The sequence below is a fragment of the Chionomys nivalis genome, chromosome 7, assembly GCF_950005125.1.
Source record: "Chionomys nivalis chromosome 7, mChiNiv1.1, whole genome shotgun sequence".
NCBI classification, from domain to species: domain Eukaryota; kingdom Metazoa; phylum Chordata; class Mammalia; order Rodentia; family Cricetidae; genus Chionomys; species Chionomys nivalis.
Window position 1 is genome coordinate 99,784,353 of NC_080092.1, and position 23,594 is coordinate 99,807,946.

The following is a 23,594-nucleotide window of genomic DNA, read 5'->3' on the forward strand; positions in this document are numbered from 1 at the left end:
CCACGGTCACGTGCACGCTCGGCCCCGCCCACGTCCTGCCTACTCTGTCCCTGAGATTCCTGCCAACTCAGCCACGGCCACTTTGGGAGACCCCAGAGCCTCAGCGTCCGGTGGGTGAGTCTGGATCCGTGGAGTGGAGGGAGGGAGTGCGCAGCCGCGGGGGCTGGGATCATCTGGAGCTGTGGACGCACAGCCAGCGTTGGGTCCCCGGGTACGTCCTAGTCCGGGGACCCTCCCCCACCGAGTCCCACAGGAATCTCGGCCTCCTTCAGCCTTGCTCCAGGTTCTCAGCCTTGCTCCAGGTTCTCAGGATGGCTTGTGTTCCCCACTGGTACCCCAGGAGTCAGGGTCCCCACTGGACCCGTGCTAGCGCGGCGTGGGGCGGGGAGTGGACTTTGTCCAGAACAGCTCTTCAAGGGCTGGGGATCAGTGGTGGGGAACCAGCTATGGTTCTGGGACTATGTGTGTGCCAGGATTTTTAGCGGGTGCTACACGCACCTAAAATTAATTCGCGAGCTCTGGTTGGTCTTTGGAAAACCAACTAGAATTCCCAGGGCCCCTCTCTTGGGCTATGAATGCCGCAGGTGGGTGCTGGGTAACTTCTAGGATGTGAGCCTCCTGTACCCATTCTCCTCCGGTGCTCTTCTCAGTGGAGGGTGGAGCCCTTCCTCTGTGGTGGCCTCAACGATGGTGCACACTTGTAAAATCTTGGCACCCCTAGGGCCCCAAGGGTGCCCACCCACACTCTGGTCAGCCAGAGGAGGCCTGAGCCTGCAGGACCTGCTTCTCTCTGGGCTGGTACCATCAGGATCTCTGGAGAGGGGATAAAATAAAGGAACGGGTACTTCAGAGCCTAAAATTTAGTCTTTAGGTGTCCCATGAACAGGTGGGTTTTGCCAGGTTTTGTTGGTAGATGTTGCCAATGGAGATACACCCAGACTTGGTGATTGTGGGGTTTAGGGGATGAGGGGCCTTCCTGAATCCTTGGTCCAGGCTCATGTGCACAGGTCACTGGCTTCCTTTTCCAGATCATTATGGTTTGGTGAACTTAGCCACCTGATTCAGCCTCCCTCCCACAAAAGACAGACTCTCTCTTCCAGAAGTTCTTTTTTTTTTTTTTAATAATTATTTGTTTATTATGTATACAATATTCTGTCTGTGTGTATGTCTGCAGACCAGAAGAGGGCAGCAGACCTCGTTACAGATGGTTGTGAGCCACCATGTGGTTGCCGGGAATTGAACTCATGACCTTTGGAAGAGCAGGCAATGCTCATAACCACTGAGCCATCTCTCCAGCCCCCCAGAAGTTCTTGAAGGGGGTTACTACAGGACATTGACACCTCTCAAACCCACTGCCTGATCACTGCTCTGTGTCACCCATGCCCAGCCCCACTCTAGAGAATCCGTCCTCCGCGAAGGGTCTGCCCCAGCCTGGACATGGCGCCAGACCCCTGCTGCTGCTCTGGTAGGGCCCTGAAGAGGAGGCTGCCCGTTCTGGCCTGGCTGCCTGTCTACTCTCTGCGGTGGCTGAAGATGGACTTCATCGCTGGACTCTCCGTGGGACTCACGGTCATCCCCCAGGCTCTGGCCTACGCAGAAGTGGCTGGACTCCCGCCCCAGGTGACATAGCTGACCCCTCTGCCATCTGTCCCTCCCCATCCTGACCCTTCCTTGTCCCTCAGTGTCTGTCCACAGGCAGAAACACCGACAGGGCAGTCAGACACTCATAGGTCCAACCCCGGTGGCCTCTTAACTATTGTTAATGTGCCTAATCTCTTAACTGTTAAGACCTAACATGTGACTGCCTGACGGTGCCAAGCTGGTCCTAGATTTTCCAGCTGGGGCTGGCGTCATGACTTAATACTTAGTGCTGGAGAGATGACTCAGCAGTTAAGAACTTTTGCAGCTCCTGCAGAGGACCTGGGTTCAGTTCCCAGCATCCATGTGGTGAAGCTCCTAAAAACCACTTGTAACTCTAGTTACAGGGGACCCAACGCTGATCTCAGAGATCACCTGCACTCACACGGAACACATCCATAATTGCAGGCAGAATCATCATGAACATAAAGTTAAAAACCAAGCCGGAGCCGGGCGGTGGTGGCGCACGCCTTTAATCCCAGCACTTGGGAGGCAGAGGCAGGCGGATCTTTGTGAGTTCGAGGCCAGCCTGGTCTACAGAGCGAGTTCCAGGACAGCCAGAGCTACACAGAGAAACCCTATCTCGACAACCCAAAATAAATAAATAAATAAATAAGAATGTATAGAAAAGGGACTGGAGAGATGGCTCAGTGGTTAAGAGCACTGGCTGCTCTTCTAGAGGTCCTGAGTTCAATTCCCAGCAACCACATGGTGGCTCACAACTATCGCCCTCCTCTGGCATGTGGGCATACATGGAGGCAGAATGCTCTATACATAATAAATAAATAAATTAAAAAAAAAGAATGTATAGGAAAACAAATGATTTTCAGACTCACAGATATAAGCACACAGCCCTAAGCTTCGAACAGACAACCCCAGTTCCCCACCTTTAGTAGTTAACGGGAAAAGGGGGTGCATCCTCCGGGGCATACTGGGGGGTCCAAGTATAGGGTTGAAAACAGAGACCTGGACCTCCTGGTGCTCACTGCTGCCTTTCCCCAACAGTATGGCCTCTACTCGGCCTTTATGGGCTGCTTCGTGTATTTGTTCCTGGGCACCTCCCGGGACGTGACTCTGGGCCCCACGGCTATCATGTCCCTCCTGGTGTCTTTCTACACGTTCCACGAGCCAGCCTACGCCGTGCTGCTTGCCTTCCTATCTGGGTGTATCCAGCTGGCCATGGGCTTCCTGCATTTAGGTAAGACCGCTTTCCTGTTGCGGGGGGCTTCATGGCTGCTGTTCCTGAGGTACCAAGTCCTCCTAGGGTGCCTTTCTTTGCATCGCTGTATACAGGGAGGGTCAGCCTCCAACTCTGCTGTATTCTACACAGGGGCCAGAATAGAGCCCTTGTAAGAAGTATTGGGGACCCACAGCCTAGACCTGTCCTGCCTTCAAAATGTCTAGAATATGTGAGGACAAAAAGGCTTTGTGCACGCAGATGAGCACCGGAGAAGCCAGAAAGGCCAAACGTAGCTCACCTCCTCAGTGGAGTGAGGCTCTGCCCGTGTCTTTCAGAATGTCTGTCTTTACTTTTCCCAGGCCCCCTTGAGTATTGCTTTTAGAGCATAAAACCCATCCTTTTTTTTTTTTTTTTTTTTTTTCTGGTTTTGGTTTTGGTATTTCAAGAACAGGGTTTCTCTGTGTAGTCCTGCCTGGAACTCACTCTGCAAACCAGACTGGTCTTGAACCGAGAGATCCGCCTGCCTCTGTCTCCCGAGTGCTGGGATTAAAAGCGTGTGCACTGCCACGCCTGACCCATAAATCCCATTCTCATGAGTGATGTCAGCCATACTTTACAACAGCCTAAGTGACTTCTGTGTTATCTTAGGGCCGGGTCAATCCTGACACCCACAGACAATGTGTTTACCTCAGTCAAACTCCCTAGACTCTAGACCTTGGGCACCATCTCTACACCAGCAGTACCCATTCCTGTGAAGGAAGCCAGATGTACTTTGCAAAGAATCTCAATGTAAACATGTCTTATATTATTGTGCACTTTGACTGAGTTCATTGTTATCCTAATATTTTTTCCCCAAAATTGTGCTGTGCTTAAATATGATTAAAGTAAAATGATGTTGGCCAGACTCTAGAAGCTCTGATCTAGGGCTGGTTACAATACAACAGGCTGAGCCGCGTTCATTCAAGCCTTCAGGGGAATCGCCACAGATATGAGGCTGGAAAGATGTCTCACAGTTAAGCACATGTCCTCCTCTTACAGAAGACCTGGATTTAATTCCCAGTAGCTACCTCAGAACCATAACTATAGTTTCAGGGCATCTGGCATCCTCTCCTGGCCTCTCTTCACATGGGCACACACATGGTGCACATAAACTCACACAGACACACACAAACATTTTTAAAAAATAAATCTTTACCAAAACCACAGAGAAACCCTGTCTCGAAAAACCAAAAAAAAAAAAAAAAAATCTTTAGATAAAAGGTCTAGAACAGCATGCCGCCCCATCATCCCTTAGCTGTAGAGTCAGCCCCCAGCCCTCCTGTGCCATTTCTCCCTGCCCACACATACCCCTTCTCTGAAGCTGAGTGGATTAAATGTCCAGCCCTCTCTCTCTTGGCCACAGGGTTCCTACTCGACTTTATCTCCTGCCCTGTCATTAACGGCTTCACTTCTGCTGCTGCCATCACCATTGGCTTTGGACAGATCAAGGTAGGCCCAGCGTCCACCTGGACTCTGCCCCTGCGGCTGCTGTTGCCATGCCTGGGAGTACGACCAAGGCCAGTCCTGCCTGTCACCTGCCGGGGCCTGTAGCTGTCTGCTCCCCGGGGAACGAGAAGCACATGGTGCTCTCAGGGGTCTCCTCTTTGGGCAGGTGTTAAATGATGATCAGGTTTCTCAGTGGGTAGTCTGGGGCTGGCTGCTGTACCCCTGGCATTATGGCATCTGTGCCTGGGTGCCTGATGGGCCCCCCAGGGTGTTTCTGTCCTGTCTTTACTTGTTTGGGAGACTTCTGGTTGCCAGCCAGGCTCCCGCAGCCATCTCCCGGACCTGACCTCGAGGCACGGCTTTGCTGGGGTGGTCCCTCCGTTTTCCTTTACCATTTTTTGAGTTCGCCAGACTTACCATTTTTAATTTTTTTTTACTAAAACTCATGTTCTTCAGTCACCCAATGGTGGAATTTACTCTGTCCACTGCCAGCCCACGGAGATGGGACTGGGTGCTCAGTGTCAAGTGGGCAGCCAAGTGCATGAAGAGAGGAACTGACCTCTGTCCTGTGCTGGGCAACTTGGGCCCCTCGTGGCATACCACACCCCAGTCTTGTGACCCTGTGTCACCACCCGCAGCTCCACAAGGCCTGCTTCCCAAGGCCAGGGGCTACTACTACACCTCTCTGGTGCAGGCTGAGAAATCCAGGGTGGGGATGTGGGTAAGTGTGGGGGGCAACCGACCTTTGCCTTTTCTTCATTTCTTTTTTTCTTTTTCAATTCTTTTTTTCCCCCACTCTGACTGCTAGGCACGAGGTCACACTTTCATGCATCTAACTCCCCACACACCAGACCCCAGATGACAGGCTTGTCACTGTGTCCACTTTAAAACCAGCAAACAGCCGGGCGGTGGTGGCGCACGCCTTTAATCCCAGCACTTGGGAGGCAGAGGCAGGAGGATCTCTGTGAGTTCGAGACCAGCCTGGTCTACAAGAGCTAGTTCCAGGACAGGCTCCAAAACCACAGAGAAACCCTGTCTCGAAAAACCAAAAAAAAAAAAAAAAAAAAAAACCAGCAAACAGTTTAACAAACTGTGGGCAAGCACGGTGAGGAGGGGTATGCACACTTGTCAGGGCGTGCCAGGGTCTTTTCTGTGAGGAAAACAACATAATTCAATTTTAGCGATAAGCATGCACTAAATTTTATTTTTCCCTTCCCTTGTGAGAATGGAATGGCCCCTTTGTGATCATAATGCCAGCAGTGGGATCCTTTTCTGCACTCTGTTTTTCTATGCTGGCTGCCTACCAGATTTTTAAAGCATGACCTACTGCCGACCGGTGGTGGCACACGCCTTGAATGACCTGCAGCTTTCTGACATGCTTGGGCCGTGAGTCACCCAGAATACACCTGTGCTTACTTACCCAGAATACACCTGTGATTACTTACCCAGAGTTCCCACACCTCAGTGTCTATAGCAGGTATCAGGCTGTCACAGCCTGTCACCATCCCTACGAGACTTCATGAGATAAAAAACAAAGCCAGAGAGTAGGGCCCCTTTTCCTGAAGACTGTCAGCACCCAGCTCCCTCGGAGCCCTGCCTGTCTGTGTGTTGTTTCGTGGCAGGTGTGGTTTTTCCTTCTGGTTGGTGGAGGTGATGTTAGGAGTGATGGACAACTTTAGGCCAGTGTCTGCGGGTGCTTAGAGGCAGCCTGGACTCCTGACCACACAGCCGTAGAACTGGGGTCCCAAGCTGGCATTTTGTCTTTACTAAGATAACTCCCCTGGGCGGTGGTGGTGCATGCCTTTAATCCCAGCACTCGGGAGGCAGAGGCAGGAGGATCTCTGTCAGTTTGAGGCCAGCCTGGTCTACAGAGAGAGTTCCTGGATAGACTCCAAAGCTACACAGAGAAACCCTGTCTCGAACAACCAAAAAAAAAAAAAAAAAAAAAAAAAGGCAACTCCACTCTCCTGCCTCAGGGCCTTGAGTGATCAGCAGTTGGTCTCCTGGGAGCCCTGAGGCAGCACGGCCCGGGGATTGGGGTCCAGCATGGGACTTTAGGGGCTTCTATGGGAAAGTGTGAGCAGCTGGCCTCTGATGGGCGACTGTCTGATGACTCCACTGTCTGAACAGAACCTGCTGGGACTGAAGAACATCCCCCGGCAGTTCTTCCTCCAGGTCTACCACACCTTCCTCCACATCGGAGAGACCAGGTACCTGTCAGCTTCTGTCCTTTTGACCCTGTCCACACCCCCACCTCAGCCCCATCCGGGTGGCATTTGTTCTGTTGAGAGCAGTGCTGTCCCAAGTCAGACCTGCAGACACCCAGGCCAGGTCAGACCCACAGTTAGCAGCATTTTAGCAAGACCTGGGCAGCGTGGACAGCGTCCCTAGCGCCTCCTTCGTCAGCGTCTCGCTCCCAGAGTTCTTAGGGAGGCAGAGAGAGAACACAGATCTAACACCGACAGCTGCTGCAAACACAGAGCCTGGGCAGCAGGCAGGGCTAGCGGGCCATGGAGAGCTGGGGCACCCACAGTGGGGCCTGTCCTTCAGGGAGAGCAGCCCGGCGGGAACCAGCCTGCCCCTTATGCCAGAAATTACTTGGGGAACCACCCAAGCCGAGGGCAGTCGGCTGCTGCTCCCTAGGGCCTGAAGCCAGTAGCACGGTGCTTGCTTCCCGTCTGCCCTGGTGGAGGCAGGGGAGTGAGATTGGCCAGTCCCAGCCCAGTACAGTGTTAGTAACAGGTGTCCCTGGCCATGCGATCCCAAACCCTCCAAACTCCAAACAGGCTAAGCAGCTATAGGCCGGAGGACATGTGACTGAAAACCGGGCCAGTAATCCAGTTACCGTGAGACGATGGACCTCTCACATCTGGGCCCTCAGAGGAGTATATACGTCAGAGGCCAGAGAAGTCTGAATAGAATAGAGATGTAGGTTATGCAGGAGAAGGTGGAAAGGGCAGAGAGACTTGCAGCAACGGCTACCACTGAGAGCTGTACTCTCGTCTGTGGTCCTGGCATTTGGAATGCGAAGGCAGGAGGATTGCAAATTCAATGACTGCTTCAGCCGTTTAGAGACTCTATCTCAATAGAAGGAAAGGACAGCCACAGCATCCCGCGGGCCCTTGCTGCTGAGTCGGGTGCTGACCGATCTTCTGTTCGCAGGGTGGGCGACGCCGTCCTGGGGCTGGCCTGCATGGTGCTGCTTCTGGTGCTGAAGCTGATGCGGGCACGCATGCCTCCTCCTCATCCTGAGACGCCCCTTGGTGTGAAGTTCAGCCGTGGACTGGTGTGGACTGTCACAACAGGTGAGGGGAGCTGTTGGCCGAGGAGCCGGCTCCACAGAGGTTGTGCTGGGGGCGTAGGTGCTTTCGACCCACAGCCGAACTGAGGACACACGGCCACAGATAGTTTCAGACTTAAATGGCTTTGTCCCGCCGGGGACATTAGTGATCATTATGGCTGTCATGAAGTGTTGTTGTTTGTTTGCTTTGTTTGAGACAGGGTTTCTCAGTACCCCTGCTGTCCTGGAACTCACTCTGTAGACCAGCCTGGCCTCGAACTCAGAGATCTGCCCGCCTCTGCCTCCCTAGTGCTGGGATTAAAAGCGGGCACCACCACTGCCTGGCTAAACTTAAATAGTTTTGAGTCAGTAAGGTGTACCTTCTGATCACAATGAATTGAATAAAAAATCAATAGCGGTCAGGTGTCATGATTTATGCCTTTAATCCCAACTTGGGAATCAAAGGTAGGTGGGTTTCTGTGAGTTCGAGTCCAGCCTAGTCTACAGAGCAAGTTCCAGGACAGTCAGGGCTATTACACAGAGAAACCCTGTCTCAAAGAAACAAACAAACAAACAAACAAACAAGCCACTTATACACACAAAGTAATAAATAAATCGTCAGAAGCAACGAAGACCATGTCTCACCAATCTCTCCCCACTTCTGTCCCAGCTCGCAATGCCTTGGTGGTCTCCTTTGCAGCCCTGATTGCTTACTCCTTCGAGGTGACAGGACGCCATCCTTTCGTTCTGACTGGAAAGATAGAGGAGGGGCTCCCTCCTCTGCGGGTCCCACCCTTCTCAGTGACCACAGACAATAAGACCATCTCCTTCTCAGAGATGGTGCAGGTGAGCATGACTAGGGCTGAGACGGCCCCTGGGCCGGGTCCTCGAGATGGGTGTCTCAGGAAAGTGGAGAAGGAGCCAGATAGGACGCACGCCTTTCTACCTCAAACTCCTTCCTCCTGTGGACACCGGGAAAGGATGCATTTGCCGGGTTCTTGGTGCCTCTCTTTTCACGATGAGGTGGTACAAATTTGCACTCCTGCACTGTGTTTGCCTCCATTAGTCACCAAGAAGGACCATCCGCCTCAGCAGGTCCCTGCTTGGAAAGACCCTCCCTGAGCACAGGACAACAATTCTCTGTCCCTCTCTCCTCCCAGGACATGGGGGCCGGACTGGCTGTGGTACCTCTGGTGGGTCTCCTGGAGAGCATCGCCGTGGCCAAATCCTTTGGTGAGATGCCTGCCGCCTATAACTCCCCCAACACACATACACACACGAGCTCACTCCAGGCTCCTGCTTCCTGGTGTGTTTGCCTATTCTAATTTTTAAAATTAGAATTTTAATGCAGGTAATACGTGCTCATGTTTTTAATTATGTGGAGTGGGGGGGTAGGGATTAATGGACATCCATAACCTAAAGTCCAGAAGGCTTCACAGACTGAAAGGGAGCCAGCATGGCCCAGGTGCTCTCAGAACGCAGTCCGTGCAAGTCCGCCACACTCCTAGCTCCCGGGGTCCGGGCGAAGGACATTCAGTACGCTGTCAGAGGGCTCTGTGGGTGAGGAATGCCATTGGGATATGATGTTAGCATGCTGGCAGCCTGCCCTGAGGACGCACGAGTTCCGCTATGGAGGAGCGCTTGCTTGTTTCTGAGGTGCGGATGCTCCTACCAGGCTGGAGCTGAGCATGATGTTTGATGAGCTGGGATGAAATGTGTGTTAGGTACCGATTTGTTCCCCAGCACAGCCTCTCACAGTGGGCAATGGACACCTCACTGATCACAGTGACATGGGGTCCAGGAAGCAGCAAGCTGTGTTATCATTGTTTTTAATGTAATTTGTTGAATTGCAAGATTTTTAAAGATTTGCTTAATTTAATTTATTTGTGTGTGTGTGTGTGTGCGCGCGCGCGCACACACGCACACATGAATTCATATGCCTGCAGAGGCCAGAAAGTGTCCAGTCCCTTGGAACTGGAGTTGCAAGTGTTGGTGAACCACCTGATGTGGGTGGGAGGAGCTGAACTCGGGTTTCCTGCGAGATGAATAAGCTTTCTCAACCCTGGGTCATCATTCCAGCCCCAAAATGTGTTTATTTGTTTGTTTTTGAGACCAAGCCAAATTATGTAACCTTGACTGTCCTGGAACACCCTGCTAGACTAGAACTCCTGAGTGCTGGGATTAAAGTGAGCCACCACATCCAGCTGAAATGTTTTAATTTAATCAGTAGAAAAGGCTGGACTTTAAACTTCAACTTTAGTACTTGGCTCACAAAATTCCTAAGATTTTGACCTCTTGTTTTCCCCTCTGGCTCAGTGCGTACCCAGGATCTCGCCATTCGAAGGTGGGGCTCTTAAATCCTTCACTTGCCCCGCCAGTCAGCAGGGTTCTTTTTTGTTGTTTGTTTTGTTTTTTTGAGACAGGGTTTCTCTGTAGCTTTGGTGCCTGTCGTGGAAATAGCTCTCGCAGACCAGGCTGGCCTTGAACTCACAGAGACCCGCCTGCCTCTGCCTCCCGAGTGCTGGGATTAAAGGCTTGGCCACCACCGCCCGGCTCAAGTCAACAGTTCTTCCAGCTCTGCATCATCAGTGCCCTGTGTTCTGATCTGTCACCACAGTGGGTCCTCTTCACTACGGGGACAGGGTGATTCTGAAGATGAAACCCAGGGCTTGGGGTGGGGTTCAGTGCAGCAGCATTTGCCTGACATGTGCGGTCTGGGTTCTACCCCCAGCAACACACACGGTCACCAGCAGACATGATGCATGCTTTCAGAACTCCATACGTCATGCTTCCTGCCTGATCCTGGTTGTGCCTGGAACAAATTCCTTCTCCAGCACTCCAGCACTTTGTCCCTTATCCCAGTCAGACCCTAGGCATACTGGTCTACCCCAGCACTCAGAAGTAGACAGATCTTTGTGAGTTCAAGGCCAGCCTGCTATTTATAGGGAGTTACAGGCCCACTAGGGTCACACAGTAATATCCTGTCTCAACCTCCCCTTCAAATTTTTATTTGTACATATGAATGCCTGTATGTATGTGCACCACATGTATGCTGTGCCTGCAGAGGCCAGGAGAGGGCATTGCACCCCTTGAACTAGAGTTAGAGACAGTTGTGAGCCACCATGTGATACTGGGAACCGAACCCCAGTCTTCTGCGAGAGCAGCAAGTGCTCGTGACCACGGAGCCATCGCTCAGCACCTGCTTTTGGATTTTAAGCATCCCTTAGTTTAGATCAAGCATGTTCAATTTGTGTGTGCTTTATTTTAAACTTACCATGCAACTTGGTACCACATGTGACTTGTTCTTGTGCGTCACTGACAGCGTGTGTGTTGTCCTTTCTCTTCAGCGTCTCAGAATAACTATCGCATCGACGCCAACCAGGAGCTGCTGGCCATCGGTAAGACCCACCTGGTCCCAGTGGCTGTGTGTCTGTCTGATTGCACCAGGTGTGATGTTTGTGGGGGGAGAGGCCTTTGACATCTCAGCTTGGACCTGTCCTCAGACATCCGGTCCATTCCTCTGCTGGCCAGGAGCCTGCTGAGCCTGCCTAAAATCTAGATAGAGCCTTGCCCTGTGCCGGGGAGGGAGCTGGAGGGTGCAGCCAGGTGGATTCACAGGTGAGTCTTCCGAACATTGGTAACGGGGCCCAGGAGTGTGCCCTCCCTCCAGGCAAGGGCACATGGGTCAGTGAGGACTCAGTGGGTCTCTGGGGTCTGTGTCAGGCTTAGTTGCACTTTCTTTTGTTCGTACAAACTAACATGTGTACTGATGTGTTTTGAAACAATGCTAAAATTCTTTTTGTTTAAAAAATTTATTTATTTTTGTCTGTTGGGAGTGTGTGTATGTGAGTGCACGTGTGTGCATGTGTGTACAGTATAGGTCAGAAGAACTGGAGTTACAAACATTTGTGAGCTACCATGCAGGTGCTAGAAACAGAAGCCGGGTCCTCTGCAAGAGCAACAGGTGTTCTTAACAACTGGGCCATTGCTTTAGCCTCACACTGAGAATATTGAATTTGATAATGAAATTGTTTTTAATGTGTTGTGGGACCTGGGCTTTCCTGCCTGGTCCTTTCACCCTTGTGGATGCCCACACATTGAGGTAGAATCACCTGCCTCAAGCAGAAGGAATCCACAGGCACCCATGCACGTCCCAGCAAGTCACCCGCCTGTGATTTCTCAGGTGTATTCCCATACTGTGTGTCCAGAGTCTCTCGTGTGTGTGTGTGTGTGTGAGAGAGAGAGAGAGAGAGAGAGGGAGAGAGAGAGAATGAGCACTGTCTTACCATGTATGAAGCACTCTGTGTGTGTGTGTTGTGTGTGTGTGTGTGTGTGTGTGAGAGAGAGAGAGAGAGAGAGAGAGAGAGAGAGAGAGAGAGAGAGAGCACTGTCTTACCATGTATGAAGCACTCTGTGTGTGTGGTGTGTGTGTGTGAGAGAGAGAGAGAGAGAGAGAGAGAGAGAGAGAGAGAGAGAGAGCACTGTCTTACCGTGTATGAAGCACTGAACTTGATCCCGGCATTGCGAGGGGTAAAAGTCGCACCTCAACCCCCACTCCCAACACATAATAAATAAGTAAACAAGTCAGTAAGAGCAGAGGACTGTCCTAATGGCAGTGGTGTCCCCAGGGTGCCTTTTTGTTTAGCCTTTACCGGATCCCTTGGTTCTGATAAGTCACTCGTGAAAAGGTGGCTGAGCAGTTACTGTATAATGTTGCATCTTGAGCAGGCCTTGAACCTGCAGTTTCCGGGATAGGTCATTGTAAAGATTCCTGGGTGGGATGGATGTTGGGTAGCCAGGGTGTGGTAAGTGTGGGCCAAGATCTTAGATCGTGGGTCCAGCAAGGTACAGTCCTGGATTTCATGTGGCCTGGAGTGTGACCTGGGGACGGCACCTTGCCAGCCTTGGCCTTCGGTCACAGCAGTTGTGTCTCAGGTGCTCAGGTGGGTGTCTTACTGATACCGTCTCTAAGGTGTCACCAGGCCTTACGTGGCAAGGCCTGAGCCAGATCTGCTTTGAACCTAGAACAGATAGGACATGGTGGCCCACACTGTGGTCTCAGCCCTCAGGAAGCAGAGACAACGGCTCACAGGCTCAGGGTCATTCTCAAATACATATCAAGTTCATGCACAGCCTGGGCTACATGAGACCTTGTCTCAGGAAAACAAAAACCAGGGCCTGGAGAGGTGGCTCAGTGGTTAAGCATAACAGGTGCTCTTCCAGAGCATCTGGGTTCAATTCCCAGCAACCACATGGTGGCTCTCATCTGTCGCTAACTCCACCTCTAGGGGCTCAGGAAACTTAGCAGAGCCATACATGCAGGCAAAGAAAGAAAAAAAAAGGAAAGAAAGAAAAAGAAAATCAGTGCACAGGGCTGGGCGGTGGTGATGCACCCCTTTAATCCCAGCACTCACTTGGGAGGCAGAGGCAGGCAGATCTTTGTGAGTTTGAGGCCAGCCTGGTCTACAAAGTGAGTTCTAGGACAGGCTCCAAGCTACAGAGAAATGTTGTCTGGAAAAACAAAAAACAAAAACCTAGAATTAGAGATGGAAGTAATAGACTCCAGTGAGGTGAGTGTGATAAAGATCGGATTCCTTCCCTGGAACAACATGGGTGCGGCGTCCCAAGTCCTTCCCTCTGTCTTTCCCCTGTGTGGGTCTGCATTTGACCCCTAACCTCCACCTGCCTTTTATTCCTCCTGTTTGATGTTCCTTCCCCTCTTGGTAAAATTCTGCTCTCTCCCCAGGCCTCGCCAACATGCTGGGCTCCCTCGTCTCCTCTTACCCTGTCACTGGCAGCTTTGGGCGGTGAGTGGCCATGTTCTTTCTTCCCTGTTCATTTAGGGCCGGCAGGATCCAAAGACCTCTTATCCCCCACCACACCCTCAACCATATTTGACTGTTCCCTCCTCATTACTCCAGGCATTCTAAAGACCTCTAGGGCCATGATGTCCACAGCGGGGGGGGGGGGGGGGGTCACACCTGCGCTTCAGGACAGCTCCTGGCACCCCAGCCCTGCATTTAGGGGTAGAAGCCCCTGGCCCATCCAAGTCCTCCAGGCTGCTGTCTGAGTTAATTATGAAAAAGAGCGGGAAGAGAGCCTGGCATAGTGACGCACACCTTAAATCCCAACACTTGGGAGGCAGAGGCTGGTGGATCTCTATAAGTGAGGTCAAGGCTAGTCTGGTCTACATAGTGAGTTCCAGAACAGCCAGATCTATGGGGGGGAGGGGAGAAAGAAAGGGAGAGAGGGAGGGAGGGAGAGAGGGAGAGAGAGAGAGAGAGAGAGAGAGAGAGAGAGAGAGAGAGGAAAAGAAAGAAGAAAGAAAGAAGGAAGGAAGGAAAGAGAGAGAGAAAGAAAGAAAGAAAGAAAGAAAGAAAGAAAGAAAGAAAGAAAGAAAGAAAGAAAGAAAGAAAGAAAAAGAGAAAAGAAGAGGCCGGGCGGTGGTGGCGCACGCCTTTAATCCCAGCACTCGGGAGGCAGAGGCAGGCGGATCTCTGTGAGTTCGAGACCAGCCTGGTCTACAAGAGCTAGTTCCAGGACAGGAACCAAAGCTACAGAGAAACCCTGTCTCAAAAAAAAGAAAAAAAGAAAGAAAAAGAAAAGAAAAAAGAAGAGAAAAGAAAGAAAGGGAAGGAAAGAACAGAAGAAAATGGGGACAGAAAGGTCTCAGTCTGTGTCCTGTTGAGTCAGATTTGGAAGCAATCTTTCCTGGATTATGGAAGATGGGACGGGGGAGCCCAGTGCCTAAAGAGGAACTATGCATTCCTCAGCAGAAACTTAGGATGTGGGGGCAGAAGAGGAACAACCTTAAAGGAACTGGAGCTCTTGATCAGTGTTTTCAGACTTAATAATGAATAGTACATATTAGAGAAAGCAGGACAGCCCACCCACCCTGGCTGAAGAGCTTGCTCATGGCTGCCGGGGACAGGGAATCATTTTCTTCAGCGGTGTGGCCAGTGGTGAGTTGCCCGTGCTCCGGTTAATAACCCCTTCCGCACCGATGCTCATGCAAGGAACCCGAATTAAACTCGGGGCCATCAAAACACAAGGCATGAATAAGGGCGGGCAGCATGTTAGGAAGAGAAAGGAGTCCAGAGGAAGTGGAAGGAGCATGGGAGAGAGGAATCGGGAGATGGTAGCAAGATAAACTTGAATAAAACTGGCAAAAGGGTTAAGAAAAAAAAAAGAGACCACCAGGGAGATTGAACTCAGTGCCCTGCGGCCACGTTAACTCAGCCGCCTGTTGGCAGCTCCATCAGCCCTCACTAACAGCTCAGGTCTCCCTGAAAGGTCAGCCCCAGGATGAGGCCAGACAGCTCTTCTCTCAGCCACTGGGGGTTGACAGGTTTCTTCCCATTGTCTTCCAGGACAGCTGTGAATGCCCAGACTGGGGTGTGTACCCCGGCAGGCGGCCTGGTGACTGGTGAGCCCCCCACCAGTGGGAACGGTGGAGAAGGGAAGGAGCCCATGGTTCTCTAACTGCGTAGGTCATTCCTACCAAGTCTGCGTGGGTCCACAGCTGTGTCCCATTGGACACCAGGCCCTTAGTTTGCATCGTTTTATGGGTGCTGGGTGGGAACCCGTCCCCCAGATGACCCCTCCCCACAGGTGTGCTGGTGCTGCTGTCTCTGGACTTCTTGACCTCGCTCTTCTACTACATCCCCAAGTCTGCGCTGGCTGCCGTCATCATCATGGCTGTGGCCCCACTCTTTGATGCCAAGATCCTCAGGACACTCTGGCGTGTTAAGAGTAAGAATGCGCATTCGAGGCGGGCAGCCTCCGACAGGGCGTCTGAATGCCAAGGGCATCTGTTATCCTCCTCCCAGCCTGCAGCCCTACTTTGGACTAGAGCTGGGGCATTGCAATAAACTCAGGGTAGCGGCTCGGGAAGAGCTGTGATTTGGTCCACGCAAAGCTGAGCCCACTGGAGACTGGGGTTCCTCCCATTCCATCCCCTCACCCTCCTCCCACATCCCTTTCTTTCTCTTCCTATGGATGGGTGACCACCCGGCCCCACTTAATAGCCTTTCCGTCTCACTGACTCCTAACCCGAGGGTCCCTGACCCAGTATTTAGCGGACCAGAGCTAAGTTCCCTTTTCTTCGTTGGCCACAGTTACCAGATGTAAATGACCAGTTATTCTGTGTCTGGTCTTCCTGTGTGTCCATATGTCATCTGGAGGACGGCCTCGGAGTGTGTTACTGTGTGTGTGTGGAGTGTGTTACTGTATGTGTGTGGGTATAACATGTCATCTGTAGGACGGCCTCGGAGTGTGTTACTGTATGTGTGTGTGGAGCAGGCTCCGTGGAGGGTGGGCAATGTCTGGACTGAAGCATCAGAAGTGAAATCCCAGGCTGAGTCCATATACTTTGTACCCAGGACACTACTTCAGCCAAGGAATCTTCCGGGTCTCTGGGAGTCACAAGACACACAGACGCACACACATATACACAAAGACATGTGGAGACACACGCGTAGACACATACACACATAGACACATACACACATATGCACATACAGAGAGACACACACATACACACACTTATACACACACATACATAGAGACAGACACAGAGACACATACAACACACACATACACACCCCTTCTCTCTGTCCCTTTCCCCTGGGTTCTCTGGTGAGCCCCTCACCCCATGCCTGCCTGCACACAGAGGTTGGAGGGATGGGACCAGGCCAGGTGGGTCCTACCCTATAGACAGGGATTTAGTACTCTACCTCTGCCCTTGGTCTGTGGGCCAGCTGCAGCCCACAGCTTCTATTCCTGTTACCAGATCTTCCTCTGGGGTGCTTTGGGGCTCTCAATACCACTTTTAACCCCAGGAGATGCTAAGTGGCTGGCCACTGGGCCATGGGGCTCAGAGAGCGTACTTGGGGAAAGGGGTGTCCCTGAACCAACGCTTCTTATAGGACAGGATCTGCTGCCACTCTCCGTGACCTTCCTGCTGTGCTTCTGGGAGGTTCAATATGGCATCCTGGCTGGGACCCTGGTGTCTCTGATCATCCTCCTGCACTCTGTGGCGAGGCCCAAGACCCAGGTAGGCCCAGGGGAGGGAAAATGTGGTGGGAATCCCTTGCTTGCTAAGGTTGCTGAGATGTCTTCTATCTTAGCTGCTTCTGAGGGAGAGCAATCCCTAATTCTCCTGGAGTGTAAGGTGTTGGGGGGACTCCGCCAGCTCCCCCTCCTGCTGTGCCCCGTGTGTCAGAGTTGGGTCAGGGCTTCCTGCCTGTCCATGAGCAAAGCCTAGAAGAGTATTCTGACCCGTCTGTCTCTGGCGTTCACTCTTGCCCTGCTCCATCCAGGTATCAGAAGGACACATCCTGGTCCTGCAGCCAGCCAGTGGCCTGCAATTCCCTGCAATTGATGCCCTGCGAGAGGCAATAATGAACCGGGCCCTGGAAGGTATGTGGGCCAGCCAAGATGAGCAGAAGTCAGCACACACTCCTGCATCCACCTCCCCCACAGCCTCAGCACCCTCGGGTGCAGCCTCAGTGGTTGGGGAGACATTCGCTTGCTTTAGCATTCCAGCAAAGACGGCTGGAATGCGTATAGTCTTTGCGTATAGTGTCTGCGCAGATCGGACAGTCCCCCCGGGCAGCAGTCCCATATCTCCCCTACTGCCTGTCTCAGTAAGGACCGTGTTTGCACCTGTGCCTCTGCCTGGGGAGTTGACATTCAAAGAAACCTAAAAAGATAGCCATTTCCTTCACCCTGGCCCTTTTGCTGAGCCACAGTCCTGGGGAACCGTCTCTTGATGGCCTCGCTTCACCCCTGCCATGCTGCAGAGCCACGTTCGGCCTGCGCAGACTCTTGCCCTGTCTCCCCAGCATCCATACCACGATGCGCAGTCCTGGAGTGCACGCACGTCAGCAGCATAGACTACACCGTGGTTGTGGGACTCGGGGAGCTCCTGGAGGACTTCCGGAAGCAGGGCGTTACCCTGGCCTTCGCTGGCCTGCAGGTAGGAGAGCCTGGCCACCTCATGAGGAGAGTCCACAGTCCTCCCGGTGGACACCTGAGAGAAGATGCCGACACGAACCTGTAGTCCTGGCGCGCAGAGGGCTGAGCCAAGAGTATTGACATGAGTTCACGGCTGGGCTTCAGAGTAAGACCCTGTCCCAAAACAAAACAAAAACTGAAACATTTTAAGTCCTAAGTGACACCTCCAAGCCATGGCATCATTATAAGGACCCATGTCCAGGACTCCCTACTGGTGGCGGTTCTAACCTGGCAGGTTACCGACCATCTGACTTCATTCTCCTGCAGTCAGTGCCGATCCACATCTGCGGTCTGTGAGCTTAGTGCTGGGAACGTCAGGCAAGGGCTCCTGTCCCGGGCCATGCCCATGCCCATTGTGCTGTATATGCGTGCACATATGAGTGTGTGTATGTGTGTGCGTGTATGTATGTGCATGCGTGTATGTATGTATGTGTGCACGTGCGTGTGTATGTATATGCATGCATGTGTGCGTGCATGTGTGTGTGTATGTGCGTGTGCACTGAGTGCATGTATGTATGTGCGTGTGTGTGTGCGTGTGTGTGTGTGCAGAGCCCTCGTCATCCCCATCCAGATTAATGAGTCAATGTGGAAATAGAAAAGAGGAGGCCAACCTCTGCAGAAGCGGGATACCCTTTAATCAGAGCAGGGGAGGGGAAGGATCTTCAAGAGAGTGGAGACTGTGCCTAGGGGGCTTAGGTTTTATATGGGAGAGGGTTTTTTTTTTTTGTTTTTGTTTTGTTTTGTTTTGTTTGGTTTTGTTTTGTTTTGTTTGTTTTTTTTCGAGACAGGGTTTCTCTGTGGTTTTGGAGCCTGTCCTGGAACTAACTCTTATAGACCAGGCTGGTCTCGAACTCACAGAGATCCGCCTGCCTCTGCCTCCCGAGTGCTGGGATTAAAGGCGTGCGCCACCATCGCCCGGCTGAGAGGGGGGGTTTTGTCTATGGCTGTGCTCCGTGTAGCTTCAAGGCTGAATGATGCCAACAGATATTTTCCTTGCCATGTCTGCTTTTCATTTTAATATCTTAGATCATTAGCCTTTTGTGGAGACTGCTCCTATGGAAGGTTCTCTGGCAGGAGGACCCCAAGGCCCACCTTCCTCCCTCCTCCGTCCATGTGAGACGAGCAGAATCTCATGGGAACACTCAGGGCATTCTCTAGGCTGCCTCTGCCATGTCACAAAGCGGGCAGACCCTGCCCTGCGTTAAAGCGTGTCTGTCACCTAGGTACCTGTGCTTCGCACCCTGTTGGCCGCGGACCTGGCGGGGTTCCAGCATTTCAGCACTCTGGAGGAGGCCGGTGAGTGCAAACTGTGTGGTTAGGGAACAGGGAGGGTCGGGAATCCCGGAACTAAGAAAGGCGCTGGCCCCAGACCAGCCCACACTTTCTTCCTAGGCCCCACACCCTGGGTGACTGCCATTCTTTGACTCCCAGCCCTCTGGAGCATTTTCAGTACGTGATAAAATCCTGTGTCTTTTGCAGAGAAATACCTGCAGCAGGAAGCAGGGCCTCAGCCCTACAACATCCACGAGGACTCTGTCCAGAGCACAAGATCTCCCTGCTGAAGTCTGAGTCGGACCCCTGAAGGGCAGCTGATATAGGAAGGGTCTCTGGAAGGTGCGGCCACTGTGATTTGATGCGGATATCGCCTGACAGACCCGCTGCACAAGTGGCTCTGAAGAACAGGCAGTGGTGGTGGCGCACGCCTTTAATCCCAGCACTTGGGAGGCAGAGGCAGGCAGATCTCTCTGAGTTCAAGGCCAGCCTGATCTACAGAGCAAGTTCCAGGACAGGCTCGAAAGCTACACAGAGAAACCTTATCTTGAAAAAACAAAAGAAAAAAAGACAGACAGCAGGGAACTGTGTGGGACCCTCAGGTGTGACTTTCCTGCTGTTCCTCAGCTGTGAAAATTGGGGTGTGGGGCTGAAGAGAGGGGCCAGGTGAGACAGGAGGACCATGACTTCTGGCCTGGGCTGGCAGGAACAGGCTGGCACCTTCCAGATTGGAATTCCTCTTTGGAATCAGGCCCATCAGAGAAGAGTCGGGAACTCGGGCATCTCAGAGATGTGTCTGACCACGGTGGAGTCCAAGCTGAGCTGAAGAGGGAACCACAGTGCCCAGCACAGCAATGTGAAGGCTTAAAAATGGTATTTAAAAATGGAAGTCATCATTACGGTGCTTTAAAAAAAAAATTCTGCAGCACTTGAGAGTCAGAGGGGATCTCTGTGAGTTTGAGCCCAGCCTGGTCTATAGAGTGAGTTCAGGGCATCCATAGGCCACCTATGCCTAGTGGTATCTGTATCCAAAGATACAGAGAAACCCTGACTTGGAAGGAAAGAAAGAAGGAGGGAGAGAGGGAGGGAGGGAGGGAACGAAGGAAGGAAGGAAGGAAGGAAGGAAGGAAGGAAGGAAGGAAGGAATTCGCACGCCTTTAATCCCAGCAGTCGGAGCAAAGGCAGGCAGATCTCAGTGAGTTTGAGGCCAGCCTGATCTTCAGAGTGAGTTCCAGGACAGCCAGGGCTAAACAGAGAAACCCTGTCTCAAAAACCACAAAAAAAGAGAACTTATCCATCATCTTCTATCCCATCCTTTGTCCTCTTCACCTGACACCTGTGGTCTCCTGCCCAGGACAGAAGTGTCTCTGTCAGTGTGTACACATGGTGACCGTCTTACGTGAGCCAAATCACTACATCAGGGTGCTTTGTAAACTGTCTTCCTGCAGTCATTTATCGTGAGTTATTTATTGTGATGATTGATAGCATTAAGATACAAGATTTTTATTCCATGCTTATACGTCTGGGTCCTCGTGTGGATGTGTGTGCATGTGTGTATGGATGTGTGTATTTGCATGTGGATGTGCATGTGTGTGAGTGTGGATGTGCATGTGTATGAATGTGGATGTGTGTGTGTTGTGCATGTGTGTGATTGTGTGTGTGGATATGGATGTGTGGATGTGTGTGTGTGGATGTATGTGTGGGTGTGCATGTGTGAGTGTGGATGTGTGTGATTGTGCATGTTTGTGTGTGTAGTGTACAGAAGCAAGAGGAGGACATTGGGTATCCTGCTGAATCACACTCAGCCTTGCTCCTGTGAGACGGGGGCCCTTATCGGCGCTGATGGAGGCTGGTTGCCAGTGAGCCTAGTGATCCTCCAGTGTCTGCTTGCCACCCAGCACTGAGATTAGAGACCCAGCAGCACCCACACCCGGCACTGTGTGGGTGTTGGGGATTTGCTGGTGTGTGCTGTGGTGTGGGACGGTGTGTGGAGAGCCATGTCCCTCTTGCTAGTTGTTGTGTGACCCTGTGCCATCTGTTCCATCTGGGTACGGAACCGTGAGCAGATCAAGCACGGATCCCACCTCCCAGTTTGGTGAACCAATGCGTTTTATGGGAGTTACTTATAAAAGCATGGGGAGGGTGTAATCCCAGCCTCGGCCTCCATCTTTGGATGCCACCACCTGTGCCCCTCAAATCTTGACCCCTCCCCAGGAAAGATCAAGACCACTCCCATATGTTATTTAAACTGCTCCCCAGAAACTAAACACGTGGTTTTCCCTCTTCCTCTTCGTGGTCGCGTTGGTGGCTTCTCGTTTCCCTTCAGGGCCACCCAGGAACCCAGGTGTCTAATAAAACCTGGATATCTTTTAATTTGGTCTGATTTCATTTGATTTGGATTATTTTATGTTGGCAGAGTGGCTCAGTAGGAAATATTTTTAACATCTTGGAGATCCCACCAAGGGGTTGTTTTTCCCGCAGACCCACGGCTACCTGTTGGAAATGCCCTTATTCCCCCATGCTCTCTGCCAGGCTAAAACCGGCTTCCAGGCTAGATCAGCTTTGTCCTGGTGAGTTCCTTTTTTTCTTGCCTATATTACTAGAATTTTGGGGAACTCATTTATTGATTTGGGGGCTTTTGTTGAAGACACGGTCCGCGCCAAAAGCCTGACCCACATGGCGAAAGCTGAGATTTTTGCTGAGGTGAATTTTGTTTGTCCAGGGATGCCTGACATTCAATGTTCACAGCCCCGTTTTGGCCCAAGAGTTATTTCCGTGGACGCACTGTAATAGACTTGAGCCACACAAGTGGACAAGTGTGGGCGCTTGCAATTCAAAGCCAGATCCGTTATCACCCCTGGGATGCCTCTTACAAAATCTTTATAAATTGGGACTGTCCAATACAATCTGCCCCAACCGGCTAATTTCTCTATTCGCTAAGATTTAGCCTCGATACGATCTTGACAATGGGGTGTGATGGCCACCAGAGGGAAGCCTTGAGTTCACCACCCTCCAAGACCTAGAAAATTTTTGTCACCTTGGGGACAAATGGACAGAGCTCTCCTATGTCCATGGTTTTTGGGCACTGCGCTCTTGCCCCTCCCTCAGTAGCCAGTGTCTTCCAGCACCAGTTTTGGTCGCTTGGATCACGGGGCCTCCAGATTCCAGGCCATCTGGGAATTGGGATCCAGATAGTTGTGCAGCCAGAGGCACTGGCCCCTCCCCCACTCCCTGTTACCCTCACTACCCAACCCCCTCCTGTGGGGCAGCAGTCTCCACATTCTTAGTACCCACCCTCACCTACTCCCTCCCTAGCCAAACCAGAAGTTCAAGGTCATCTTACCCCTTACCCACCTTCCCACACCCCATATCTCTCTACCCTTTTACCCCTTCTATGCACTGGGTTAACCCCTCCCAATCCTCCCCCCTCATCTCTTCCCATACCAGATACCACCATATCCCTGCCCTTCTCTGGCATTCTTAAAGTACATGTTCCCTTTTCTCTTCCAGATCTCTCTCAAATAGAAAAGCGGCTGGGTTGCTTTTCTGCTAATCCTTCTGCTCATATTAAAGAGTTTTGCTCTCTGCCCCAGGCCTACGATCTATCCTGGCATGGCTACTATGTCATCCGTGCGTCTACTCTCACTCCCGAGGAGTGAAACAGAATTCAGGCAGCAGCTAGAGAATATGCAGACCAGATTCATCCAGTAGAGAGTATGGTCCCTGTGGGGAAAGTGGCTGTGTCGGCCACAGAACCACACTGGGACTACCAAAGCGGCCGGTAGAGGTGGGGCATCATGGTTCGTTGACTCCTTCAGGGTATGGAAATGGTCTCAGAAAAAAAGTAGTTAATTTCAACAAACTTTGAGAGATCACACAGCTAGCTGACAAAAACTCAACTATCTTTTAAAATCGATTACAAGAGCCGGGCGGTGGTGGCGCACGCCTTTAATCCCAGCACTTGGGAGGCAGAGGCAGGTGAATCTCTGTGAGTTCGAGACCAGCCTGGTCTACAAGAGTACAAGAGCTAGTTCCAGGCTCCAAAGCCACAGAGAAACCCTGTCTCGAAAAAAATCCAAAAGAAAAAAAAAATTGATTACAAGAGGCCATGGTCCCATATACCAGGCTGGACCCAGCCTCCCCAGTGGGAGCCGCGGTCCTGGCTATCCATTTTATTTCTCAGTCAGCACCAGATATTAGAAAAAAAAAAGTTTTAAAAGGCTGAGAAAGGTCCCCAAACTCCTATATGGGGATTGGTGAAAATGGCCTTTAAAGTTTTTAGTGCCCGACAAGAGACAGCTGAGTCTTCCCGACAGACAGGGCTGCAACAGGTGGCAGTGCTCTGAGACCACTGGGACCCCCAGAAGAGGAACGAGGGAAGTCAACCACAAGGTTCCATCCAGGTGGAGCTCAGCCTATGTCAACCTCGCCGGCAGGCTGCTTCAGATGTGGTCTAAATGGCCATTTGGCACGATATTGCCCTGGGCTCCTATGAGGCCATGCCCTATCTGCCAGCGACCTGGACCCTGGAAATCACAGTGCCCCATGCAGGCTGGTCCTCTGTGTCATGCCGTGGAGGTCCAGCCCCCCAACGTCGGCAAGTGAGACTGTGCCAGCCTTCAAACTTCTCGGCCTTGCGGAGGATTGATGCGGCCCAGACTTGGTGACTCCCATAGACTTCTCTGAGTCTAGGGTAGTGCTGCAGGTAGTGGGTAAGTCCAT

General features: G+C 51.9%; 1 protein-coding gene across 1 annotated transcript; it reads left to right on the top strand.

Annotated features, from left to right (window-relative positions):
- The first annotated feature begins 37 nt into the window (after positions 1 to 37).
- Positions 38 to 19,942, top strand: Slc26a11 (solute carrier family 26 member 11). The gene is given in 18 exon segments (XM_057774610.1): positions 38 to 114; positions 1,388 to 1,620; positions 2,644 to 2,836; positions 4,221 to 4,306; positions 6,434 to 6,513; positions 7,466 to 7,608; positions 8,254 to 8,429; positions 8,744 to 8,816; positions 10,931 to 10,981; positions 13,330 to 13,390; positions 14,954 to 15,009; positions 15,195 to 15,335; positions 16,511 to 16,638; positions 16,904 to 17,003; positions 17,429 to 17,562; positions 18,824 to 18,896; positions 19,080 to 19,136; positions 19,139 to 19,942. Coding segments are annotated over 17 exon segments (1,779 nt in total). The 5' UTR covers positions 38 to 114; positions 1,388 to 1,437; the 3' UTR covers positions 19,183 to 19,942.
- The last annotated feature ends 3,652 nt before the right edge of the window (positions 19,943 to 23,594 follow it).